Genomic DNA, 20,883 nt, shown 5'->3' on the forward strand with positions numbered 1-20,883 from the left:
GGAGGGCACTCATAATTTACTTCATACATGACAATATTATTTGAACTTCTGTCCATAAGCATTTCTTATTTTTATAATTTTTATAAAAAACAAATATATAAACAAACGAAATGTAGGGGCCTAATGAATCTTCAAGTTCTGACGTGTCTGTGAACATATATTCAGAGCTGCAAGTTTTTCAATGGTTTATCTCAGCCAATAGGCTTTTTTCGATCACAGTCTGCTTTGAACTGTTGTTCATCTTGTTCTTGCCAAAGATAATCAATCCTGTCACTTCCCAGAAAAAAAAATTAATAACCTCTAACAGACCATCCTGGGATCTATATAGCATTTGGCTCCTGGACACTTAAGGGTAATGACAATGAGCCCTTTTTTTTTTTTTAAAAGTTATATTCTTGGATGCATTTTTAATGCATTCATCTCCTGTGGAAAGAGAACTTTTAAAGCATTTGTCTTGTCTTAATGGCCAGAACACTTCATCCATATGTTAGCATTTGCCCTATTTCGTCTTTTTAGAAGTGGTGGGCCAAGATAGCTCATTCATTTGTGCGTGTGTGTATGAAAGAGAGAATAAGCATCTAAGGTCATGGATTTCTGTCTGATTTCCTCACTGCTATTCCCAGTGCCTAAAATAGTGGCTAGTACATTAAAGTTGCTTCACAGGCAGGTGTTGAGTGAGTGATTATTTGTGCATGTTAAGGAGTATCAATGCGATCATTATAAGAATATCTCTTTCCCAGTCTTCCCAGAAACCACTTTGATATTGGTCTTCATGAATGACTTTTCAAATATTAAATCCCCATGAATGGGTTTGGGAAGCCATTTGTGACATTGTCAATTTTATCATCAATTGGGATGCTGGCTGCAAGGAACAAACACCTAACTGGCCCTTCAAAAATAATTCAGTGTGTTCTGTTGAATAACAGTGAAGGGTCTGAGCCAGGCAGGTTCCGTTCTTTTCTCTGCTCTGCCATCCCCAGATAGCAGCAAAGTGGCTGTAGCCATTCCACACATAATGTCCATACATGGCAGCATCCGAAGGCAGAAAGATGAGGAGTCTTCGGTTCCTCTTTAAGGACAACTTTGGGAATTCCCTGGCGGTCCAGTGGTTGGGACTCGGTGCTTTCACTGCTGAGGGCCTGGGTTCGATCCCTGGTCGAGGAACTAGGATCCCATGGGCCGTGCAGCGTGGCCAAAAAAAAAAAAAAGGAAACTTTTCCTCTAAGCCCCCATCTAAGTAGCAAGAAATGGGTCATGTGCCCTGTCTAAACTTACCACTGGCAAGGGGAATGGGACCACCGTGATTGGCTTGGGCCTGTATTACTTTGCTTAGTACGTTTGGGCTGCTCTAAGAAAACACCACAAACTGGGTGGCTTATAAACAAAAGAAATTTATTTCTAATGGTTCTGGAGGTTGGGAAGTCCAGGATCAAGATGCTGGCAGATACAGTGTCTGGTGAGGGCCTACTTCCTTGTTCACTGACAGCTGTCTTCATGCTGTGTCCTCACATGGCAGAAGGGACAAGGGAGCTTTCTTGGGCCACTTTTATAAGAGTACTAATTCCATTCATAAGGGCTCCACCCTTAAGACCTTATCACCTCCAAAAGACTCCACCTTATGACACCATCAACTTGGGAATTAGGTGGCTATTCAGACCTTAGCAGGCTTCCATAATAGACTGGGTACCTTAAACAACAGAAGTTTATTTTCTCAAAGTTTTGGAGGCTGGAAAGTTCAAGATCAAGGTGCCTGCAAGGTTGGTTTCTGGTGAGGCCTTTCTCCTTGGCTTGCAGTCCACTGTCTTCTCACTGTGTCCTCTCCTGGTCTTATCATCTGTGCATGTGTGTCCCTAGTCTCTCTTCCTCTTCTTATAAGGACACCAGTCCTGTTGGATTAGGGCCGCACTCTTATGACCTCACTTAACATTAATTAACTCCTTAAAAGCACCACCTCCAAACACAGTCACACTGCGGGTTAGAGCTTCAGCATATGAATTTGGACGGGACATAATTCACTCCATAACAGGACCCAACCTGTATTTTGTTGGCAGAGACAGAACTCTGAATAAAATCAGGGTAAGGAGTAAGGGGTACTGACAGTATCTCCACAAGCAACTACCACCTTAATTATTCAAGCAGCACCCAGGATACAGAGGCCACAGCTGGAAAGGGTAGAATTTCACTAAAGAAGACTGATTTTATCTTTTGCCTTCTGGGCCAGACTTAGGTACAAATCTCATTTCTACCACTTAGTAGGAAGTGGCTTAATCTAGCTGAGTTTTGGCTTCCTCATCTGTCAAGTGCTGATAATTGACATGGGCCTCAAAGACCATTGTGAAGAGTAAATGGGAAAAGGTATGTAAAGCGCTTAGCCCAGTGCCTAGTGCTGTGCGCCTGGTGAGTTCTCAGTGTCGATGCTGCTGTTACCAGCTCTGTTGTCTTGGGATTGACCTTGCCTGTGCCATTCAAAACCTTCCCCAAACCACTGCCCTAATGGAGACTTCTTCCATTGATTTTTTTTAAAAAATAGGAGCTCTTTTAAAGACACGTAATTGTCTTAAGATAGCTCTAAAGCCATCAATAGTATCCCAATGAGTAAAACATTTACTTCCTTTTGGGGAAAAAAATGTCCTTCAAAATGCATGGAGAGGAAGTATAGTGAAGAGCATGGCCCTTGATGCCTGACTGCCCAGGTCACATCCAGCCCGCCATAACTAGCCGTGTCACCTTGGCCCAAGCACATCACTGTTCAGTGGCTTGGTTTCTCATCTGTGAAATGGGAGAATAGAGAGCCTGCCTCTTGGTGGTTGTGAGAAGTGACATCATGAGTGCCAAGTGCTTCTCACCGTGACTGGCCAGCACCAAGTACTGGCCCAGTGTTTGTTATTTGTTTTACTGAGAATTTCACAGACACCTCGTGAAATGGGGAGGAAAAAGGGGGGTCTAGAGGAGTGAGTAGTAAAGCAGATTTCATTCTTGGTGCCCTGGAGCATAGGAGGTACCACTCTCATCATCCTGCAGTAATCTGTAGGTGGGATGGTATCACAGGTCGGTATCATCTACCTAAGGATGAGGAAAAGTAGTTGGTGAGACTGGATTTGAACCCAAGTGTGCCTGAGGCCAGGGCCCCAGCTCTTATCCATTATACTAAATGCCACAAGAGTGAGCTTGTTTTCTCCTTCATCTTCCCCATCCCTGCCAGGCACTGAGATAGAAATGGTCATGTGGCTGTGTTTATTTTAGAGTATTGCTTTGGAAATCTGTTCATGAGAAGTGTTGCTTTAGATCCTCCAACTTGATGGTTTTTATCATTTTTTTGATTAGGCTCTGCTAACGGAAATGATGGAGAGATGTAAGAAACTAGCAAACAAGTAAGTATTTTGAAATTCATAAAGCCTGTGTTTGAAAATGGACTTGGTTGCTTTTTTTTGAGGTTGGCATGCTTGCATGGGCAAGAGGGCCAACAGAGAAGCAGGATAGCGTGGAGGTCAGGAATGCTGGAGTCCAGGTGCCTGGCTTCAGATCTTGGCTCCACTCTTTCTTAGCTTTCTGACCTTGGGTCACTTACTTTGACCCCTCTGTGCCTCTGTCTCCTCCTCTGTAAAATGGGTATAATAATAGTTCTTTCCCTGTGGGGCTGTGATAAGTGATAAGGTCAGGATAAACTCAAATTCCTGTCTACCAGGCAAAGAGGTTTCTCCTCTGCTCTCCTTTTGGTGGCAGATGTGTGAGCAGCCTGGAGTGGGTTTTGTTCACCACTGTGTCCCTAGGTCCTAGAACAGTGCTTTTCATAAGAGATGCGGATATATATTTGCAGCTTGGATCAATATTCTTACTTAGGGCTTCCCTGGTGGCGCAGTGGTTGAGAGTCCGCCTGCCGATGCAGGGGACACGGGTTCGTGCCCCGGTCCGGGAAGATCCCACATGCCGCAGAGCGGCTGGGCCCGTGAGCCATGGCCGCTGAGCCTGCGTGTCCAGAGTCAGTGCTCCACAATGGGAGAGGCCGCAGCAGTGAGAGGCCCCTGTACCGCAAAAAAAAAAAAAAAAAAAAAGTGACTAAAATAAACTTTGAGTTAAAAAAATATATATATTCTTACTTAATATTTAGTTTTATTTGTGCACTGAAGGCTCAGTTTTCTTCTGTTTAAATGGATTTGATTACTTTCTTATTTACCTGTCCATCCATTGATCCATCTACCCATTCACTCATCCATCCACCCATCCATCCATTCTTCCAGTCAGTTGAATATTAAGTTCTGAATATGCATGAAACACCGAGTTAGTCTCTAGAGGTGGCCTTTTTACTCCAGTCTTCTTATTTTTCCACCCTTACCATTAAAGGGCTGTCAGTCATCTTTCCCAACAACAGACATCCTAAAATGAAAGCGACTTTCATTAAGGGGAAGCTCTGCTGACGTGGGGCATGTGTGTGTGTCTTTCAGTGCCTTGCTGTTGAATTCCGTAATGTCAGCTTTCCGGGCCGAGTTCATCGCCACAAGGTCCATGGATTTCATCGGCATGATTAAAGAGTGCGATGAGTCTGGTTTCCCCAAGGTAGGCTCTTGACTTAATGCTCAGCGGAGAACAAATAGGCAATGTTTGCCCAGTAGCTCCCCAGGGAGAGAGAGTTCGGAGTCAGGGGAAGCTCCAGCCAACAGGAAAACAAGCGAGGGCTCTGTTTCTGAAGAGTACGATGGAGAATGAGTTAGCGACTGGGGTTGTGAGACACGTGTAATTGCCGCGAGTCAGGCCTCCTTGAGTCCTAAATCTGTCAAATTAGCTCACTATGAAATATTTAGGAAGAACTTTGGTCTTACATCCTTAAAACTGTATCTTCACTTATTATTTATGAAAAGCTTTGTCCAGGAGAGTATTATGGCCCGCAGGTTGGACCAGTACACAGAGCCAGCTCTCTGTTTTGAGCTTCTCAGTCTAACTTGCACAGATCTGTGGTAGAACTTCAGAAAACGTTCGTTGGAAGATTAACCTCAAGACAGGCCAACTGTTACAGCCTTTTCCTTTATTGCCTCAAGTTACTCTGATTGTACCTCTCCAGGATCGTAATGGTTTGCTGTATTTTTTAGCATCTTCTCTTTCGCTCACTGGGCTTAAACTTGGCCTTGGCTAATCCTCCTGAGAGTGATCGACTTCAGATTCTCAATGAAGCTTGGAAAGTTATCACTAAATTGAAGAATCCACAGGTGGGTGACCATTTAGACCTTGTATTGACTGCTTTTTGTCCAGGTTATGCAGTATACTCTTTCTTTTAAAAAATTTCTCTTTCAGCTAATCATCCTTATTTTTTTTTAAAGAAATCTACTTTTAATTGCATTATTTGTTAATCTGTAATGGAGAACTTATAGCTTTAAAGATGTATTTCTTTGATTTTTGTATCCCTAGCATGTCTTATTCTTGAGACCTTAAGATGCACCAAAAGTGTAAAATTATAAATACTTGAAACTTTAAAAGACCTGTAGCTTTGCAAAGAGCATTCGAAGTACAGCAGTCTGTAGCACGGTTGACCTTTGAACAGCATGGGTTTGAGCTGCGTACATACACTTATACATGGAATTTTTTTTCAATAGTAAATACTATACAGCCTATGGTTGGTTGAATCCACAGAAGTGGAATCGCAAATATGGAGGAATCGTGGATACAGAGGGCTGACTATAAGTTATATGTGGATTTTTGACTGTGTGGAGGATCAGTGCCCTAACCCCTGTGTTTTTTAAGGGTCAGGTTGTATTTGGATTTGAAAAAACCAATTTATTGAGATATTCCTAAATTGAAGATCAGCAGTCAAGCCAGTGATTAGCAAAAGGGAATTCCAGTTTCCTTCCCTTGAATGGACAGCTGAAGGCTCTTTCTCCCCATACTTCTGACACAGGAAGTCTTGGGAAGATGGACCAACTGATGTTAGTTTCTGTAATGCATGTAGTGCTGGTCATCATGTTGTAGGTTTGGGTTTTATGCCTCACTGCCCTTTCAGGCAATGTGCCAGCAATTTATGTAGCTGCCACTAGGGAAATGCTGTTGGCTGTCTTTGTGGCCAAACTTCACCACACCCTGCACTGTTCCTCTCCTACTAGCAGCATGCCCTTGTTCATTTAGTTTGTTGTAACAGAATATGATAGGTCATGTGGCTTATGTACAATAGAAATTTATTTCTCACATTTCTGGAGGCTGGAAGTGCAAGATCAGGTGACTAGCATAGTTGGGTTCTGCTGAGGACCCTCTTCTAGGTTGCAGCCTGCCTGCTTCTCCTCCTCACATCGCAGAAAGAGGCAAAGAGACCTCTCTAGGGTCCCTTTTATAAGGGCACTAATTCCAATCGGGGACTCCACCCTCATGACCTAACCACTGCCAAAGGCCTCACCTCCTAATACCATCACATCAAGGGCTAGGATTTTAACATATGCGTTTTGGGGGGGATACAAACATTCAGACCATAACACAGAGAATAAGTGAATATGTGGCATTTGATTTGATCATTTATTGAGAAGGAAATATTGAAGTGAGCCCAGTTATAAACCCCTTGCTAATCACCACATTTATGATAGTGTATTAAGAACAATATAATTTAGAAAAATTAGGAACTTTTTTACAAAATCGTATACCTAGTTTAATTCAGCAAAATTCTCACTAATCTCTAGCCGTTGAAATTCTCTATTTAACTTAACTCTGATTGGCTAATGAAAACAGCTTATTTAGGATATTTAAGTCAAAAACCTCTGGGCCTCTGGTGCCTGTACTTCAGTGCTTCAAAGCAACCTTGCATCAAAAGCTCATAATAACAGTTTTCTCCAGTCTTTAACTTCACACTCTCCTCGTTAAGTCCACCTTAGCATTCCTGTTAGACTTTAGAATGTTCCTGGCTTTTCTTGTGTGAATGAGATAACTGTTTTCTTCCCTCCCCATTTCTTCTTTTTTTTCCTTGAAGTGTCAGAACAGAAAAGGTATACTTGCAGACTCTGTTTTTCCTTGACAGTTTTTTCCCATGTGCATATTTTCTGGGGCAGACAACCTTACCAAGTTGGTCATTGCCATTTCCATAGCCATCTCATTGTCTCTTCTACTTGAATCTAACACATCCTTTCTTACCTAAAACCTTTGTGCTTTCTTAACCTTTTTACAACTTATATGCATCACCCTCTCTAGGACCAACGGTTTGTTTTTAAAGGCAGGAGGCCTATTTTTTCTCAGAACATTCAAAAGTCACATTGTAAACATTACTTGAATTTTCAACCAGATCTATGGTCATTGTGTCCACTGAGGTGGGATGAGGTCTCCCCACTGTTATCTCCGTTGCCCTTTGGTTTTTCCCATTCTCCAGACATGGCAGAGCTTCCCAGATTTCTGTCTTGGCCCAAGTAGCAATTCTGGAATGACAGTCTAATTAGTTTCAGGCAACTTATGTTTTCTCACGTCACCTCTCAGGGTAAAATCTATCAGTGGGCCAGAGTTTTCTGTACATGAACCACTCTTGAAATCCTCATCACTTACCAACTCTTAGTTTTCAAAGCCCTTGAAGGGATTTGTACACGATGAGCTTTTGGCATAAGGTCAATCATGGCATTCTTATTGTAAAGACATTTTTACTTTTTCTTTATAGGACTACGTTAATTGTGCCGAAGTGTGGGTAGAGTACACCTGCAAACATTTCACGGTATGTGTGCTGTGGTATTGTTTTTGAAAGGATTATTGTATATTTTTTTCATGTTCGTAATTGTGAATAAGTCTAGCTTAGACATTTAGGTATTTTATGATGGTAATTATTCTTAATTTATGAAAATTGCATCCTTTATAGTATAGTGTGATGGAGCATTAATACGTGACCTATAACAAAAGTATTCCACACTCACATGTAAGCTTGGGAAACGCTGCATTATACAAAGTTAAGCAGGTTTTTTCACCATCATACACCTTAGATCCTTATTGTTAAAATATATTGGAACTTTCCATGGGAGTCTAGTCAGCAGCGTTTTCCAAACATATTTGATTTGCATGTAATTTAACTTTTTTCTAAGCAAACAAAGATACTTCTTTTCCTAGGCCCAAACTAGAACCCCAGTTTGGGAAATACTGGTCTTATCAATGAGCAGAGACTTTAGAAGCCGGTAGAAGTGGTTTCAAATCCTGTTGCCAGGTGTTTATTTTAATCAACTTAAAGAACCCCGAAGTTTAGCCTACATGAAGAAAAGCATATATGTCGTAAGTCTGCTGTATAATGAATCTTCACAAAATATACCCATGTAATCATGGTCCAGATCAAGAAACAGGAAATAACTCCCCACCCCACCCTGAAGCCCCCCATACTCTCCTCCCAGTCACAGCCTTGGAAGTTGAAGGTAGGCACCATCTGGTCTCTAACTCCAGAAATGGGTTTTGCCTCGTTTTGAGCATTATGTAAATGTTGGTCTGTTAATTTTCTTTCTTTTGTCCAATTTTTGTTTTATTATGGAAACTTCAAACATATGATCTCCCTTGTACTTATCACCCAGAAATTATCAACTTATGACAGATCTTGTTTCGTGTCCTTCCCTTTTCTCCCCACCCTTGGATTATTTTGAAGCACAGCTCAATCACCGTGTTTCACCTGTCAGTATCTCTGCACATATCTCTAAAATAGAATTCACTTTTCTGAAACAAAATCTCAATACATTATTATAACTAATAAAATTAATAATGTTTTAATACCATTAAAAATCGATAAATTTTCAGATTTCCCCAATTGTCTCATAAGTTTTTTACAGTTTATTTGTTCAATCAGGATTAAAATAGGGTCTATACGTTGTAAAACCTTTAATTAGAGTTCTTTTAATCTGTAAGTCCCCTCTCTCTTGCCCTCTCTTTCTCTCCCTCCCTCCCTGTTCCCTTCCCTTTTTTTTTTCTATTATTTATTTGTTGAAGAAATTGGGTCCTTTGTCCTGTAGAGTTTCCCAGTCTCGATTGGCCAGATGTATGCCTGTGGTGGTGATTAAACATGCTCTTCTGCCTCCAGTATTTCCTATAAGTCAACAGTTAGTTCTGGAGACAGGAGACTTCATCAGCTTCAGATCTGACTTTTTGGCACCCTGGGTGCTGGCATGGAAGGCTCACGGTATCTGGTTGTCTCTCCGTGATGTGAGTGACCACTGAAGCGCATTCATCTTATGGTTTATCATGGGTTGCAAAGTGGTGATATTCGGAGTTATCATTTCTCCTTTATTTGTTAGCTAGAATACTTGAATACTTGCATGAAGAGAACCTCTTCGCTCCACGTATTTGGTTACCCTGAGGTACAGTTTGTACAGAAAAGGCAAGATGCTCATTTTTGTCCCTGTTACTTACTAGTTTTTAGAGTAAAGAGTCAATTCCCCAGCAACCCCAAAGGTCACCAGTGAGTAGTAGTTGCTGTGGGTATCTGTAGGAGCTCACTAATTGAAACATATTTGATATGTATCAGTCATTGCAATTGTATTATTCTTACTGTTGCTCAGTTGTCCCATTTTTGTCCAGTGGGTGCTTTTTCAGGTTGGCTTCTGAGTCCTGACACATTCTTTGTAGTCTTTGATACCTTCCTATTATAAGATGCTCCAGCCTCCCTTGTATTTTTCTTATCTTAGATTTGGAATCAGCTCTTTCTCCAAGAAGCTTTCGCTCCTTTTAGTGCCATTGTCAGATTTTTTTAGCTCTGTGACCCTGGCTAAGCCGCTTAGCCACTTAACTTTTCATGGGGATAATGATGTCCATGATGGGGAGGTGGTTTTTTTTAAAATATTTATTTATTTATCATGGGGAGGTTTTTTAAAAAAAAACTTATTTATTTCTGTATGTATTTATTTATTTGGATGCGCCCAGTCTTAGTTGTGGCACACGGGCTCTTAGTTGTGGCATATGGGATCTAGTTCCCTGACCAGGGATTGAACCCAGGCCCTCTGCATAGGTAGCGCAGAGTCTTAACCACCGGACCACCAGGGAAGTCCGCGTGCTGTGGAGTTTAATGAACATTAAATGAGAGAGTACATAATGGCAACTATTTAGATAGCGTGCTATGTGCCAGGCACTTTACCTGTAAGCTGCACAGCTTCATAGTGACCTTGCCAGGAAGTTTCACTGTTCCAGTTATATAGACCAGGGGTCAGCACGCTTTTTCTGTAGAAGTCCTCTTTTTTCTGTATTTGAGGCTTTGTGGACCATATGATCTCTGTTACAAGTGCCCGACTCTGCCACTGTATCATGAAAGCAGCCATAGACCATACAGGAGTGAGCATGGCTGTGTAAATAGTAAACCTTATTTATGCATGCTGAAATTTGAATCTCATATAATTTTCGTTGTCACCAAATATTATTATTCTTTTGGTTTGAATGTAAAAATCATTCTTGGCGCCTGGACTGTGTGAAAATAGGTGCTGGGCTGGTTGGCTGACCCCTGATACAGCTGACAAAAGTGAAGTGGTCATTGAGTCACCCAGCTTGTAAGGGTTCAGTCTGTGCTCTTGCCACAATGCTTCGCTGCTCTCTGCAGCACCTGGGGAGGGGCCCGGGACTGGCAGGCAGAAAGTGGCACGTTGGATTTCACCAGCACTCAGAGAAAGCTGGGACAGGAACCTTTGAGAACCGTGTTTTAGTCCTGACTTGGTGCAGACATAGCCATCTTTAGGGCTGTGGTATGGGTGGGATATCCCCCCTTACATTATTTTCAGCAGAGTAGTTGAAACTGCTTCCTGGAAAGTGTGTGCTATATTCTGAAAACGTTAGTTCTTTCTATCAGAAAAATGGTCAATGACTACCATTCAGTGTCTAAATACAGGTTTGATTTTTTTCCCCACTTAGAAACGAGAGGTGAATACTGTTTTGGCCGATGTCATCAAGCACATGACTCCAGATCGTGCATTTGAAGACTCCTACCCTCAGGTGACAGATTTTCATTTCTCATTTCCACACTGTAAGGAATTTTATTCTGTTGAATTAAATAGGTATGTTGCATGGGTCAGGCTGTAAAGTCAGATAATCCTGGGTTTGAATCCTAGCTTTGCTATGTCTTAGCCATGTGCCCTTTAATCAGTTACTTAGTCTTGTGCCTCAGTTTTCTCACTGTAAAATGGGGATAATAATAGTCCTCCTCAGAATGGTGTGAGGATTCAGTGAGGTGTGATGTGGAAAGCCCAGTACAGTTGCTTGGCACCAGTAAGTAAGATGCCTATGTTTTTCAGTTAAGCTAACTTTTTTTTTTTTTTAAGCTAACTTTTTATTTGGAAATAAATTCAAACTTTATTGGAAAGTTAAAAGAATAGCTCAGAGAACTTCCATTATTTTTTACCTAGATTCACCAGCTGTTGAGAGATTCCATGTTTACTTTATCATTGTGTGTACACACACACACACACACACACACACACACGACATATATATTCATACATACGTATGTAAATTTTTTAAAAAACAGTTGAGGATAAATTGCGTACATCATGCCACTTTTGCCTCTGAAGAGTTCAGTGAGTATTTCCTAAGAACAAGGACATTCTCCTTTATAACCACAGTTTAGTTATCAACATCAGGGAATTTAATGTTAATATATTACTTTTACCTACTCCACAGCCCGTATTCCAGTTTTGTCAGTGGACTCAATGTCCTTAGTAGCAGATTTTTTTCCCCACTAGTACAGAATCCAGCTCAGGATCACTTACTGTAAAGTAACTTCAGACCTAATTAAGATTTTATTTTTTATTTAATAACATGATGTTCTGGCACTTACTGCCTATGATCAAGTGATTTCTGGGCTCACTTAGTATAAGAAAATTAGTTACATATTCCTTTTTTAAAATAAATAAATTTATTTATTTAGTTAGTTAGTTTTGGCTGTGTTGGGCCTTCGTTGCTGCACGTGGGCTTTCTCTAGTTGAGGCGGGCGGGGGCTACTCTTCGTTGCAGTGCGCGGGCTTCTCATTGCGGTGGCTTCTCTTATTGTGGAACACGGGCTCTAGGTGCGTGGGTTTCAGTAGTTGTGGCACGTGGGTTTCAGTAGTTGTGGCACATGGGCTCTGCAGCATGTGGGCTCTTCCCGGACCAGGGCTCGAACCCGTGTCCCCTGCATTGGCAGGCGGATTCTCAACCACTGCACCACCTGGGAAGCCCTAGTTACATATTCTTGTATAAATTTTAGAATTCTTACATTTTACTCATTTAAGAAATTTTCACCATTTGCTAATTAAAATGGTTCATCATTACAATTTATTGAGCAGCCACTAACTATCTGACATTTTTCTAGATGGAATGAAAAGAATACAGTCACGCACAGCAGGCTCTTGGTCAATATTGCAGGGTAAATAAAATGTGGGTGGTCAAGGTCTCGGCCTCATATGAAGACTGATGTGCAGAATTTTAGTTGGGGAATTTTCAGCAAGGCCTTGACTGCTAGTGACCCAATTAATTGAAAACTTTAAGTAACATAATAATTTTAATGCAGTCCATTCCTAAGTGACAAGGGAACTATACTATACTGTAATTCTGTCATATCTGAGAGCAACTTATAAAAGATGCCCCGGGGTCAGCCTGCGTTCCAGACAGCCACCCATATCGGTTGTGAGCCCTTGGTCTTAACTGGGGCCACATCAAGAAAATAAAACTGTGGGGATCTGTGAAGAATTAGCTTACTCCAGTTCTAGGATAGGGAAGGTATAAGGTGAGCCTGGCACATTTTCTTGTGCCAGGAAGTAAGGAAGTACTGCTGGGCGCACATGAAATGGGCACAGGAACAGCTTGGAAGGGGCTCTCACGGGTCCCCAGTTTGAGCATCAAATGAAATAAATACAGTGATGGATTATAATCCACTGAGTAAAGTAGGAATCCAGGAGTTGGCCCTTATGACGAATAGATAAATAAATAAATAGATGAGGGGAAAGGTGGGCAGGGGTGCCATTTGAGAAATGTGGAAGAAATGGTAGAGTTGAAAACACCATTTGCAGCCGTCACAGTGGAGACAAGAATCATCGGTCTTCAGGCAAGAATCATCAGCGGATGCTAAATCTGGGGGGAATGTCTGATGAGGAGCAGGACATTTTCGTATCTCCTCCCATAGAATGAGTATTAATCGCAAGGGGAAAAATAGTGACTCTGGAGTGGAGAATTTGGACAGTCATTGACAGGCTAATCAAAATCCTTATCACCATTGAGGAGCAAGTGGCTATCTTGTGCCTGCAGATATGGAACCCCGAAAAACAGGAAAGACACAGCATCATCTATGTAACATTCCAGTCGAGAACGCATGACTGAATCTAATCATGAGGTAACATTAGTCATGCCCAAATTGAGGAGCGTTCTATAAAGCAATGGGCTTGTAAAAAAAATCTTTGCCATCAGTGACAAAGAAGGTTAAGGAACTATTCCAAATTAACACAGACTACACAGACGTGAAAACAAAACGCAATGCATGATCCTGAACTGAATCCTGTACTAAAGAGAGGAAAAAATAATGCTGTAAAGAATGTACTGAGGGCTTCCCTGGTGGTGCAGTGGTTGAGAGTCCGCCTGCCGATGCAGGGGACACGGGTTCGTGCCCCGGTCCGGGAAGATCCCACATGCCGCAGAGCAGCTGGGCCCATGAGCCGTGGCCACTGAGCCTGCGCATCCGGAGGCTGTGCTCCGCAACGGGAGAGGCCACAACAGTGAGAGGCCCGCGTACCGCAAAAAAAGAGAATGTACTGAGACAGTTGACAAGATTGGAATACAAATGATAGATTAAAGTATTAAAATTATACCAGTGTTAGCTTTCCTGAATTTGATAAACAACAGAGTAGAAATGTCAGAGAATATGACTATTCTTAGGAAATACAAATGAAGTGGTAAGGGGTGAGGGACATTCAATCTACTTTCACATGGTTCAGAAAAAAATATAATATGTCTTTTTACAGAGAGAGGACAATGAAACAAATTTGGCAAAATACTAAAAATTGATGACGTTGTGTAAAGGGAATATGGGAGTTTTCTGTACTGTTTTTTCAGTGTTTCTGCAAGTTTGAAATTATTTCACAGTAAAAAAGTTGGCAACACACAGTCAACACAATTTTAAAAGTTCTGCCATCGGATCAATGGATAGGTGAGGAGGTAAAGCAAATATAGCAAAATGTTAGCCCGTGTAGAATCTAAGTGGTGAGTAAATGGGTGTTTGTTATTATTCATTGAATTTTCTTACATTTCAGCATTTCATAATGAAACGTTGAAGGGAAAAAATACATCTTTTAAAACCAGGAAAGGCATTATTTGTAAGTGTACTTTAAATATTAAAAAAAAATTTCCTGTTCTACAGGGATTAGTTGCTGTGGATAAGGTTTCAGGAACTATTTTAACCAGACAGTACTGCAGTATCTTTGAATGCTCTGCCTTGAAGCACTGTTTGTCATGACGTTTTGAAGTCCTTTGCTTGCTGATCTAGTAAACTGCGTAATTATGAAATGGGGTGTGTACCTCTTAATATTCCATATTTTGGACCATGAGCCATTTCCTTTGCAGATGATTTAAACAGTGATGTTTTTAGTATAAACAAAGTACTTGTCAGTAAATTTTCCTTTCTTGACAGCAACCAGGGATAGGGGTTTATTTTTTTTTTAACATCTTTATTGGAGTATAATTGCTTTACAATGTTGTGGTAGTTTCTGCTGTATAACAAACTGAATCAGCTATACATATACATATATCCCCATATCCCCTCCCTCTTGTGTCTCCCTCCCACCCTCCCTATTCCACCCCTCTAGGTGGTCACAGAGCGCAGAGCTGATTTCCCTGTGCTATGCGGCTGCTTCCCACTAGCTATCTACTTTACATTTGGTAGTGCATATATGTCAGTGCCACTCTCTCACTTCGTCCCAGCTTACCCTTCCCCCTCCCTGTGTCCTCAAGTCCATTCTCTACATCTGCATCTTTATTTCTGTCCTGCCTCTATGTTCTTCAGAACCTTTTTTTTTTTTTTGGTGTTTTTAGATTCCATATGTGTGTTAGCATACAGTATTTGTTTTTCTCTTTCTGACTTACTTCACTCTGTATGACAGACTCTGGGTCCATCCACCTCACTACAAATAACTCAATTTCGTTTCTTTTTATGGCTGAGTAATATTCCATTGTATATATGTGCCACATCTTCTTTATCCATTCATCTGTCGATGGACACTTAGGTTGCTTCCATGTCCTGGCTATTGTAAATAGTGATGCAGTGAACATTGTGGTACATGACTCTTTTCGAATTGCGGTTTTCTTGGTATATGCCCAGTAGTGGGATTGCTGGGTGATATGGTAGTTCTATTTTTAGTTTTTTAAGGAACCTCCATACTGTTCTCCATAGTGGCTGTATCAATTTACATTCCCACCAGCAGTGCAGGAGGGTTCCCTTTTCTCCACACCCTCTTCAGCATTTATTGTTTGTAGATCTTTTGATGATGGCCATTCTGACTGGTGTGAGGTGATACCTCATAGTAGTTTTGATTTGCATTTCTCTAATGATTAGTGATGTTAACCATCCTTTCATGTGTTTCTTGGCAATTTGTGTATCTTCTTTGGAGAAATGTCTGCTTAGGTCTTCTGCCCATTTTTGGATTGGGTTGTTTTTTTGATACTGAGCTACATGAGCTGCTTGCATATTTTGGAGATTAATCCTTTGTCAGTTGCTTTGTTTGCAAATATTTCCTCCCATTCTGAGGGTTGTCTTTTCGTCTTGTTTATGGTTTCTTTTGCTATGCAAATCTTTTAAGTTTCATTAGGTCCCATTTGTTTATTTTTGGTTTTATTTCCATTTCTCTAAGAAGTGGGTCAAAAAGGATCTTGCTGTGATTTATGTCATAGAGTGTTCTGCTTATGTTTTCTGCTAAAGGTTTTATAGTGTCTGGCCTTACATTTAGGTCTTTAATCCATTTTGAGTTCATTTTTGTGTATGGTGTTAGGAAGTGTTCTAATTTCATTCTTTTACATGTAGCTGTGCAGTTTTCCCAGCACCACTTATTGAAGAGGCTCTCTTTTCTTCTTTGTATATTCTTGCCTCCTTTATCAAAGGTAAGGTGACCATATGTGCGTGGGTTTATCTCTGGGCTTTCTATCCTGTTCCATTGATCTATATTTCTGTTCTTGTGCCAGTACCATACTGTCTTGATTACTGTAGCTTTGTAGTATAGTCTGAAGTCAGGGAGCCTGATTCCTCCAGCTCCATTTTTCTTTCTCAAGATTGCTTTGGCTATTCGGGTCTTTTGTGTTTCCATACAAATTGCGAAATTTTTTTGTTCAAGTTCTGTGAAAAATGCCATTTGTCGTTTGATAGGGATTGCATTGAATCTGTAGATTGCTTTGGGTAGTAGAGTCATTTTCACAATGTTGATTTTTCCAATCCAAGAACATGGTATATCTCTCCATCTGTTTGTATCATCTTTAATTTCTTTCATCAGTGTCTTATAGTTTTCTGCATACAGGTCTTTAGCCTCCTTAGCTAGGTCGATTCCTAGGTATTTTATTCTTTTTGTTGCAGTGGTAAATGGGAGTGTTTCCTTAATTTCTCTTTCACATTTTTCATCATTAGTGTATAGGAATGCCAGAGATTTCTTTGCATTAATTTTGTATCCTGCTACTTTACCAAGTTCATTGAATAGCTCTAGTAGATTCTGGTGACATCTTTAGGATTCTCTATGTATAGTATCATGTCATCTGTAAACAGTGACAGTTTTACTTATCTTTTCCGATTTGTATTCCTATTATTTCTTTTTCTTCTCTGATTGCTGTCGCTACAACTTCCAAAACTATGTTGAATAATAGTGGTGAGAGTGGACAACCTTGTCTTATTCCTGATCTTAGAGAAAATGGTTTCAGTTTTTCACCATCAAGAATGTTGTTGGCTGTGGGTTTGTCATATATGGCCTTTATTATGTTGAGGTAAGTTCCCTCTATGCCTACTTTCTGGAGAGTTTTTATCATAAATGGGTGTTGAGTTTTCTCAAAAGCTTTTCCTGCATCTATTGAGATTATCATATGGTTTTTATCCTTCAATTTGTTAATACGGTGTATCACATTGATTAATTTGCATATATTGGAGAATCCTTGCATTCTTGGGATAATCCCCACTTGATCATGGTGTATGATCCTTTTACTGTGCTGTTGGATTCTGTTTGCTAGTATTCTGTTGAGGATTTTTGCATCTGTGTTCAACAGTGATATTGGTCCGTAGTTTTCTTTCTTTGTGACATCTCTGTCTGGTTTTGGTATCAGGGTGATGGTGGCCTCGTAGAATGAGTTTGGGCGTGTCCCTCCTCTGCTATATTTTGGAAGAGTTTGAGAAGGATAGCTGTTAGCTCTTCTCTAAATCTTTGATAGAATTCGCCTGTGAATCCATCTGGTCCTGGGCTTTTGTTTGTTGGGAGTTTTTTAATCACAGTTTCAATTTCAGTGCTTGTGATTGGTCTGTTTGTATTTTCTGTTTCTTCGTGGTCCAGTCCTGGAAGGTTGTGCTTTTCTAAGAATTTGTCCATTTCTTCCAGATTGTCCATTTTATTGGCATATAGTTGCTTGTAGTAATCTCTCATGATCCTTCGTATTTCTGCAGTGTCAGTTGTTACTTCTCCTTTTTCATTTCTAATTCTGTTGATTTGAGTCTTCTCCCTTTTTTCTTGATGAGTCTGGCTAATGGTTTATCAATTTTGTTTATCTTCTCAAAGAACCAGCTTTTAGTTTTATTGATCTTTACTATTGTTTCCTTCATTTCTTTTTCATTTATTTCTGATCTGATCTTTATGATTTCTTTCCTTCTGCTAACTTTGGGGCTTTTTTGTTCTTCTTTCTCTAATTGCTTTAGGTGTAAGGTTAGGTTGTTTACTTGAGATGTTTCTTGCTTCTTGAGGTAGGTTTGTATTGCCATAGCTTCCCTCTTAGAACTGCTTTTGCTGCATCCCATAGGTTTGGGGTCATCGTGTTTTCATTTTCATTTATTTCTAGATATTTTTTGATTTCCTCTTTGATTTCTTCAGTGATCTCTTGGTTATTTAGTAGTGTATTGTTTAGCCTCCATGTGTTTGTATTTTTTACGTTTTTTTTTTCCTGTAATTGATGTCGAGGCTCATAGCATTGTGGTTGAAAATGATACTTGATACAATTTAAATTTTCTTAAATTTACCAAGGCTTGATTTGTGACCCAAGATATGATCTATCCTGGAGAATGTTCCATGAGCACTTGAGAAGAAAGTGTATTCTGTTGTTTTTGGATGGAATGTCCTATAAATATCAATTAAGTCCATCTTTGTTTGTTTGTTTGTGTGTTTGTTTTGCGGTACACAGGCCTCTCACTGTTGTGGCCTCTCCCGTTGCGGAGCACAGGCTCCAGACGCGCAGGCTCAGCGGCCATAGCTCACGGGCCCAGCCGCTCCGTGGCATGTGGGATCTTCCTGGACCGGGGCATGAACTCGTGTCCCCTGCATCGGCAGGTGGACTCTCAACCATTGCGCCACCAGGGAAGCCCAAGTCCATCTTGTTTAATGTGTCATTTAAAGCTTGTGTTTTCTTATTTATTTTCATTTTGGATGATCTGTCCATTGGTGAAAGTGAGGTGTTAAAGTCCCCTACTATTATTGTGTTACTGTTGATTTCCCCTTTTATGGCTGTTAGCATTTGCCTTATGTATTGAAGTGCTCCTATGCTGGGTGCATAAATATTTGCAATTGTTACATCTTCTTCTTGGATTGGTCCCTTGATCATTATGTAGTGTCCTTCTTTGTCTCTTGTAATCATCTTTATTTTAAAGTCTATTTTGTCTGATATGAGAATTGGTACTCCAGTTTTCTTTTGATTTCCCTTTGCATGGAATATCTTTTGCCATCCCCTCACTTTCAGTCTGTATGTGTCCCTAGGTCTGAAGTGGGTCTCTTGTAGACAGCATATATACAGGTCTTGTTTTTGTATGCGTTCAGCCAGTCTATGTCTTTTGCTCAGAGCATTTAATCTATTTACATTTAAGGTAATTATCAATGTGTATGTTCCTATTACCATTTTCTTAATTGTTTTGGGTTTGTTATTGTAGGTCTTTTCCTTCTCTTGTGTTTCCTGCCTAGAGAAATTCCTTTAGCATTTGTTGTAAAGCTGGTTTGGTGGCGCTGAATGCTCTTAGCTTTTGCTTGTTTGTAAAGGTTTTAATTTCTGTGTCGAATCTGAATGAGATCCTTGCTAGGTAGAGTAATCTTGGTTGTAGGTTTTTCCCTTTCATCACTTTAAATATGTCCTGCCACTCCCTCTGGCTTGCAGAGTTTCTGCTGAAAGATCAGCTGTTAACCTTATGGGGATTCCCTTTTATGTTATTTGTTGCTTTTCCCTTGCTGCTTTTAATATGTTTTCTTTGTATTTAATTTTTGATAGTTTGATCATACGTGTTTTGGCATGTTTCTCCTTGGATTTATCCTGTATGGGACTCTCTGTGCTTCCTGGACTTGATTGACTACTTCCTTTCCCATATTAGGGAAGTTTTCAACTATAATCTCTTCAAATATTTTCTCAATCCCTTTCTTTTTCTCTTCTTCTTCTGGGACCCCTATAATTCGAATGTTGGTGCGTTTAATATTGTCCCAGAGGTCTCTGAGACTGTCCTCAATTCTTTAAATTCTTTTCTCTTTACTCTGCTCTGTGGTAGTTATTTCCACTATTTTGTCTTCCAGGTTAGTTATCCGTTCTTCTGCCTCAGTTATTCTGCTATTGATTCCTTCTAGAGAATTTTAAATTTCATTTATTGTGTTTTTCATCATTGTTTGTTTGCTCTTTAGTTCTTCTAGGTCCTTGTTAAACCTTTCTTGTACTTGTCCATTCTATTTCCAAGATTTTGGGTCACCTTTACTATCATTACTCTGTATTCTTTTTCAGGTAGACTGCCTATTTCCTCTTCATTTGTTTGGTCTGGTGGGTTTTTACTTTGCTCCTTCATCTGCTGTGTGTCTCTGTCTTCTCATTTTGCTTAGCTTACTGTGTGTGGGGTCTCCTTTTCACAGGCTGCAGGTTCATAGTTCCTGTTGTTTTTGGTGACTGCCCTCAGTGGATAAGGTTGGTTCAGTGGCTTGTGTAGGCCTCCTTGTGGAGGGGACTGGTGCCTGTGTTCTGGTGGATGAGGCTGGATCTTGTCTTTCTGGTGGGCAGGACCACGTTTGGTGGTGTGTTTTGGGGTGTCTGTGAACTTACTGTGATTTTAGGCAGCCTGTCTGCTAATGGTGGGGTGTGTTCCTGTCTTGCTAGTTGTTTGGCGCAGGGTGTCCAGCACTGTAGCTTGCTGGTTGTTGAGTGGAGCTGGGTCTTAGCGTTGAGATGGAGATCTCTGGGAGAGCTTTCGCCTTTTGATATTACGTGGAGCCGGGAGGTCTCTGGTCGTCTAATGTCCCGAACTCGGCTCTCCCACCTCAGAGGCTCAGGCCGGACACCCAGCCAGAACACCAAGACCCTGTCAGACACACGGCTTCAGTCCTGAGTAGCTTCTGAATGGCAGTAGTTTTGCTGGTGATCCAAATAGGGCTGGTTTTCCTTGCAATGTCTGAAGCAAGGCCTAGAGTGACACCCCATTGTGTGTGGCTGTTGCAGGCAGGACGTGGGGGTAGGCATCGCTCCTGGCCACGGTTTATATTTTATGTAGAGAAAGTGCCTCCTTGGTTCTCCCGTGCCAAGGCACTGTGAACAGGACTCTGTGCATGTCAGGGTGAGGGGTGGTGGACATCAGTACACGGCCATCTAGGACCGACCTCACAGACTGTGCCACCGTCCTCGGGTAACGCCATGGCCTTTGACCTCACAGTGCCTTTCCACTGAAGTAGTCAAAAAACACAGGACCACCATGGGGTAGAATAGGGATCTGTAAACCACGGCCCATGTAGCCCACAACCTGTTGTGAATAAAGTTTTATCAGAACCC

At 40.9% G+C, this 20,883-nt stretch overlaps 1 protein-coding gene across 5 annotated transcripts in view; it reads left to right on the forward strand.

Moving 5' to 3' along the window:
* VPS35L (VPS35 endosomal protein sorting factor like) overlaps positions 1-20,883 on the forward strand; it is a 134,907-nt gene that overhangs the window by 58,196 nt on the left and 55,828 nt on the right. For all 5 annotated transcript variants that reach the window (XR_004345827.1, XM_032605529.1, XM_032605527.1 and 2 more), the window contains 5 exons: positions 3,325-3,371; positions 4,443-4,554; positions 5,085-5,201; positions 7,613-7,666; positions 10,816-10,896. Coding sequence is in view for 4 of the 5 variants with exons in the window: in XM_032605529.1 (XP_032461420.1) it covers positions 3,325-3,371; positions 4,443-4,554; positions 5,085-5,201; positions 7,613-7,666; positions 10,816-10,896 (411 nt within the window). In the remaining variant the exon portion in view is untranslated. The remainder of the gene's footprint in view (positions 1-3,324; positions 3,372-4,442; positions 4,555-5,084; positions 5,202-7,612; positions 7,667-10,815; positions 10,897-20,883) is intronic.

Source organism: Phocoena sinus, chromosome 15, assembly GCF_008692025.1.
Source record: "Phocoena sinus isolate mPhoSin1 chromosome 15, mPhoSin1.pri, whole genome shotgun sequence".
Taxonomy (NCBI): Eukaryota; Metazoa; Chordata; class Mammalia; order Artiodactyla; family Phocoenidae; genus Phocoena; species Phocoena sinus.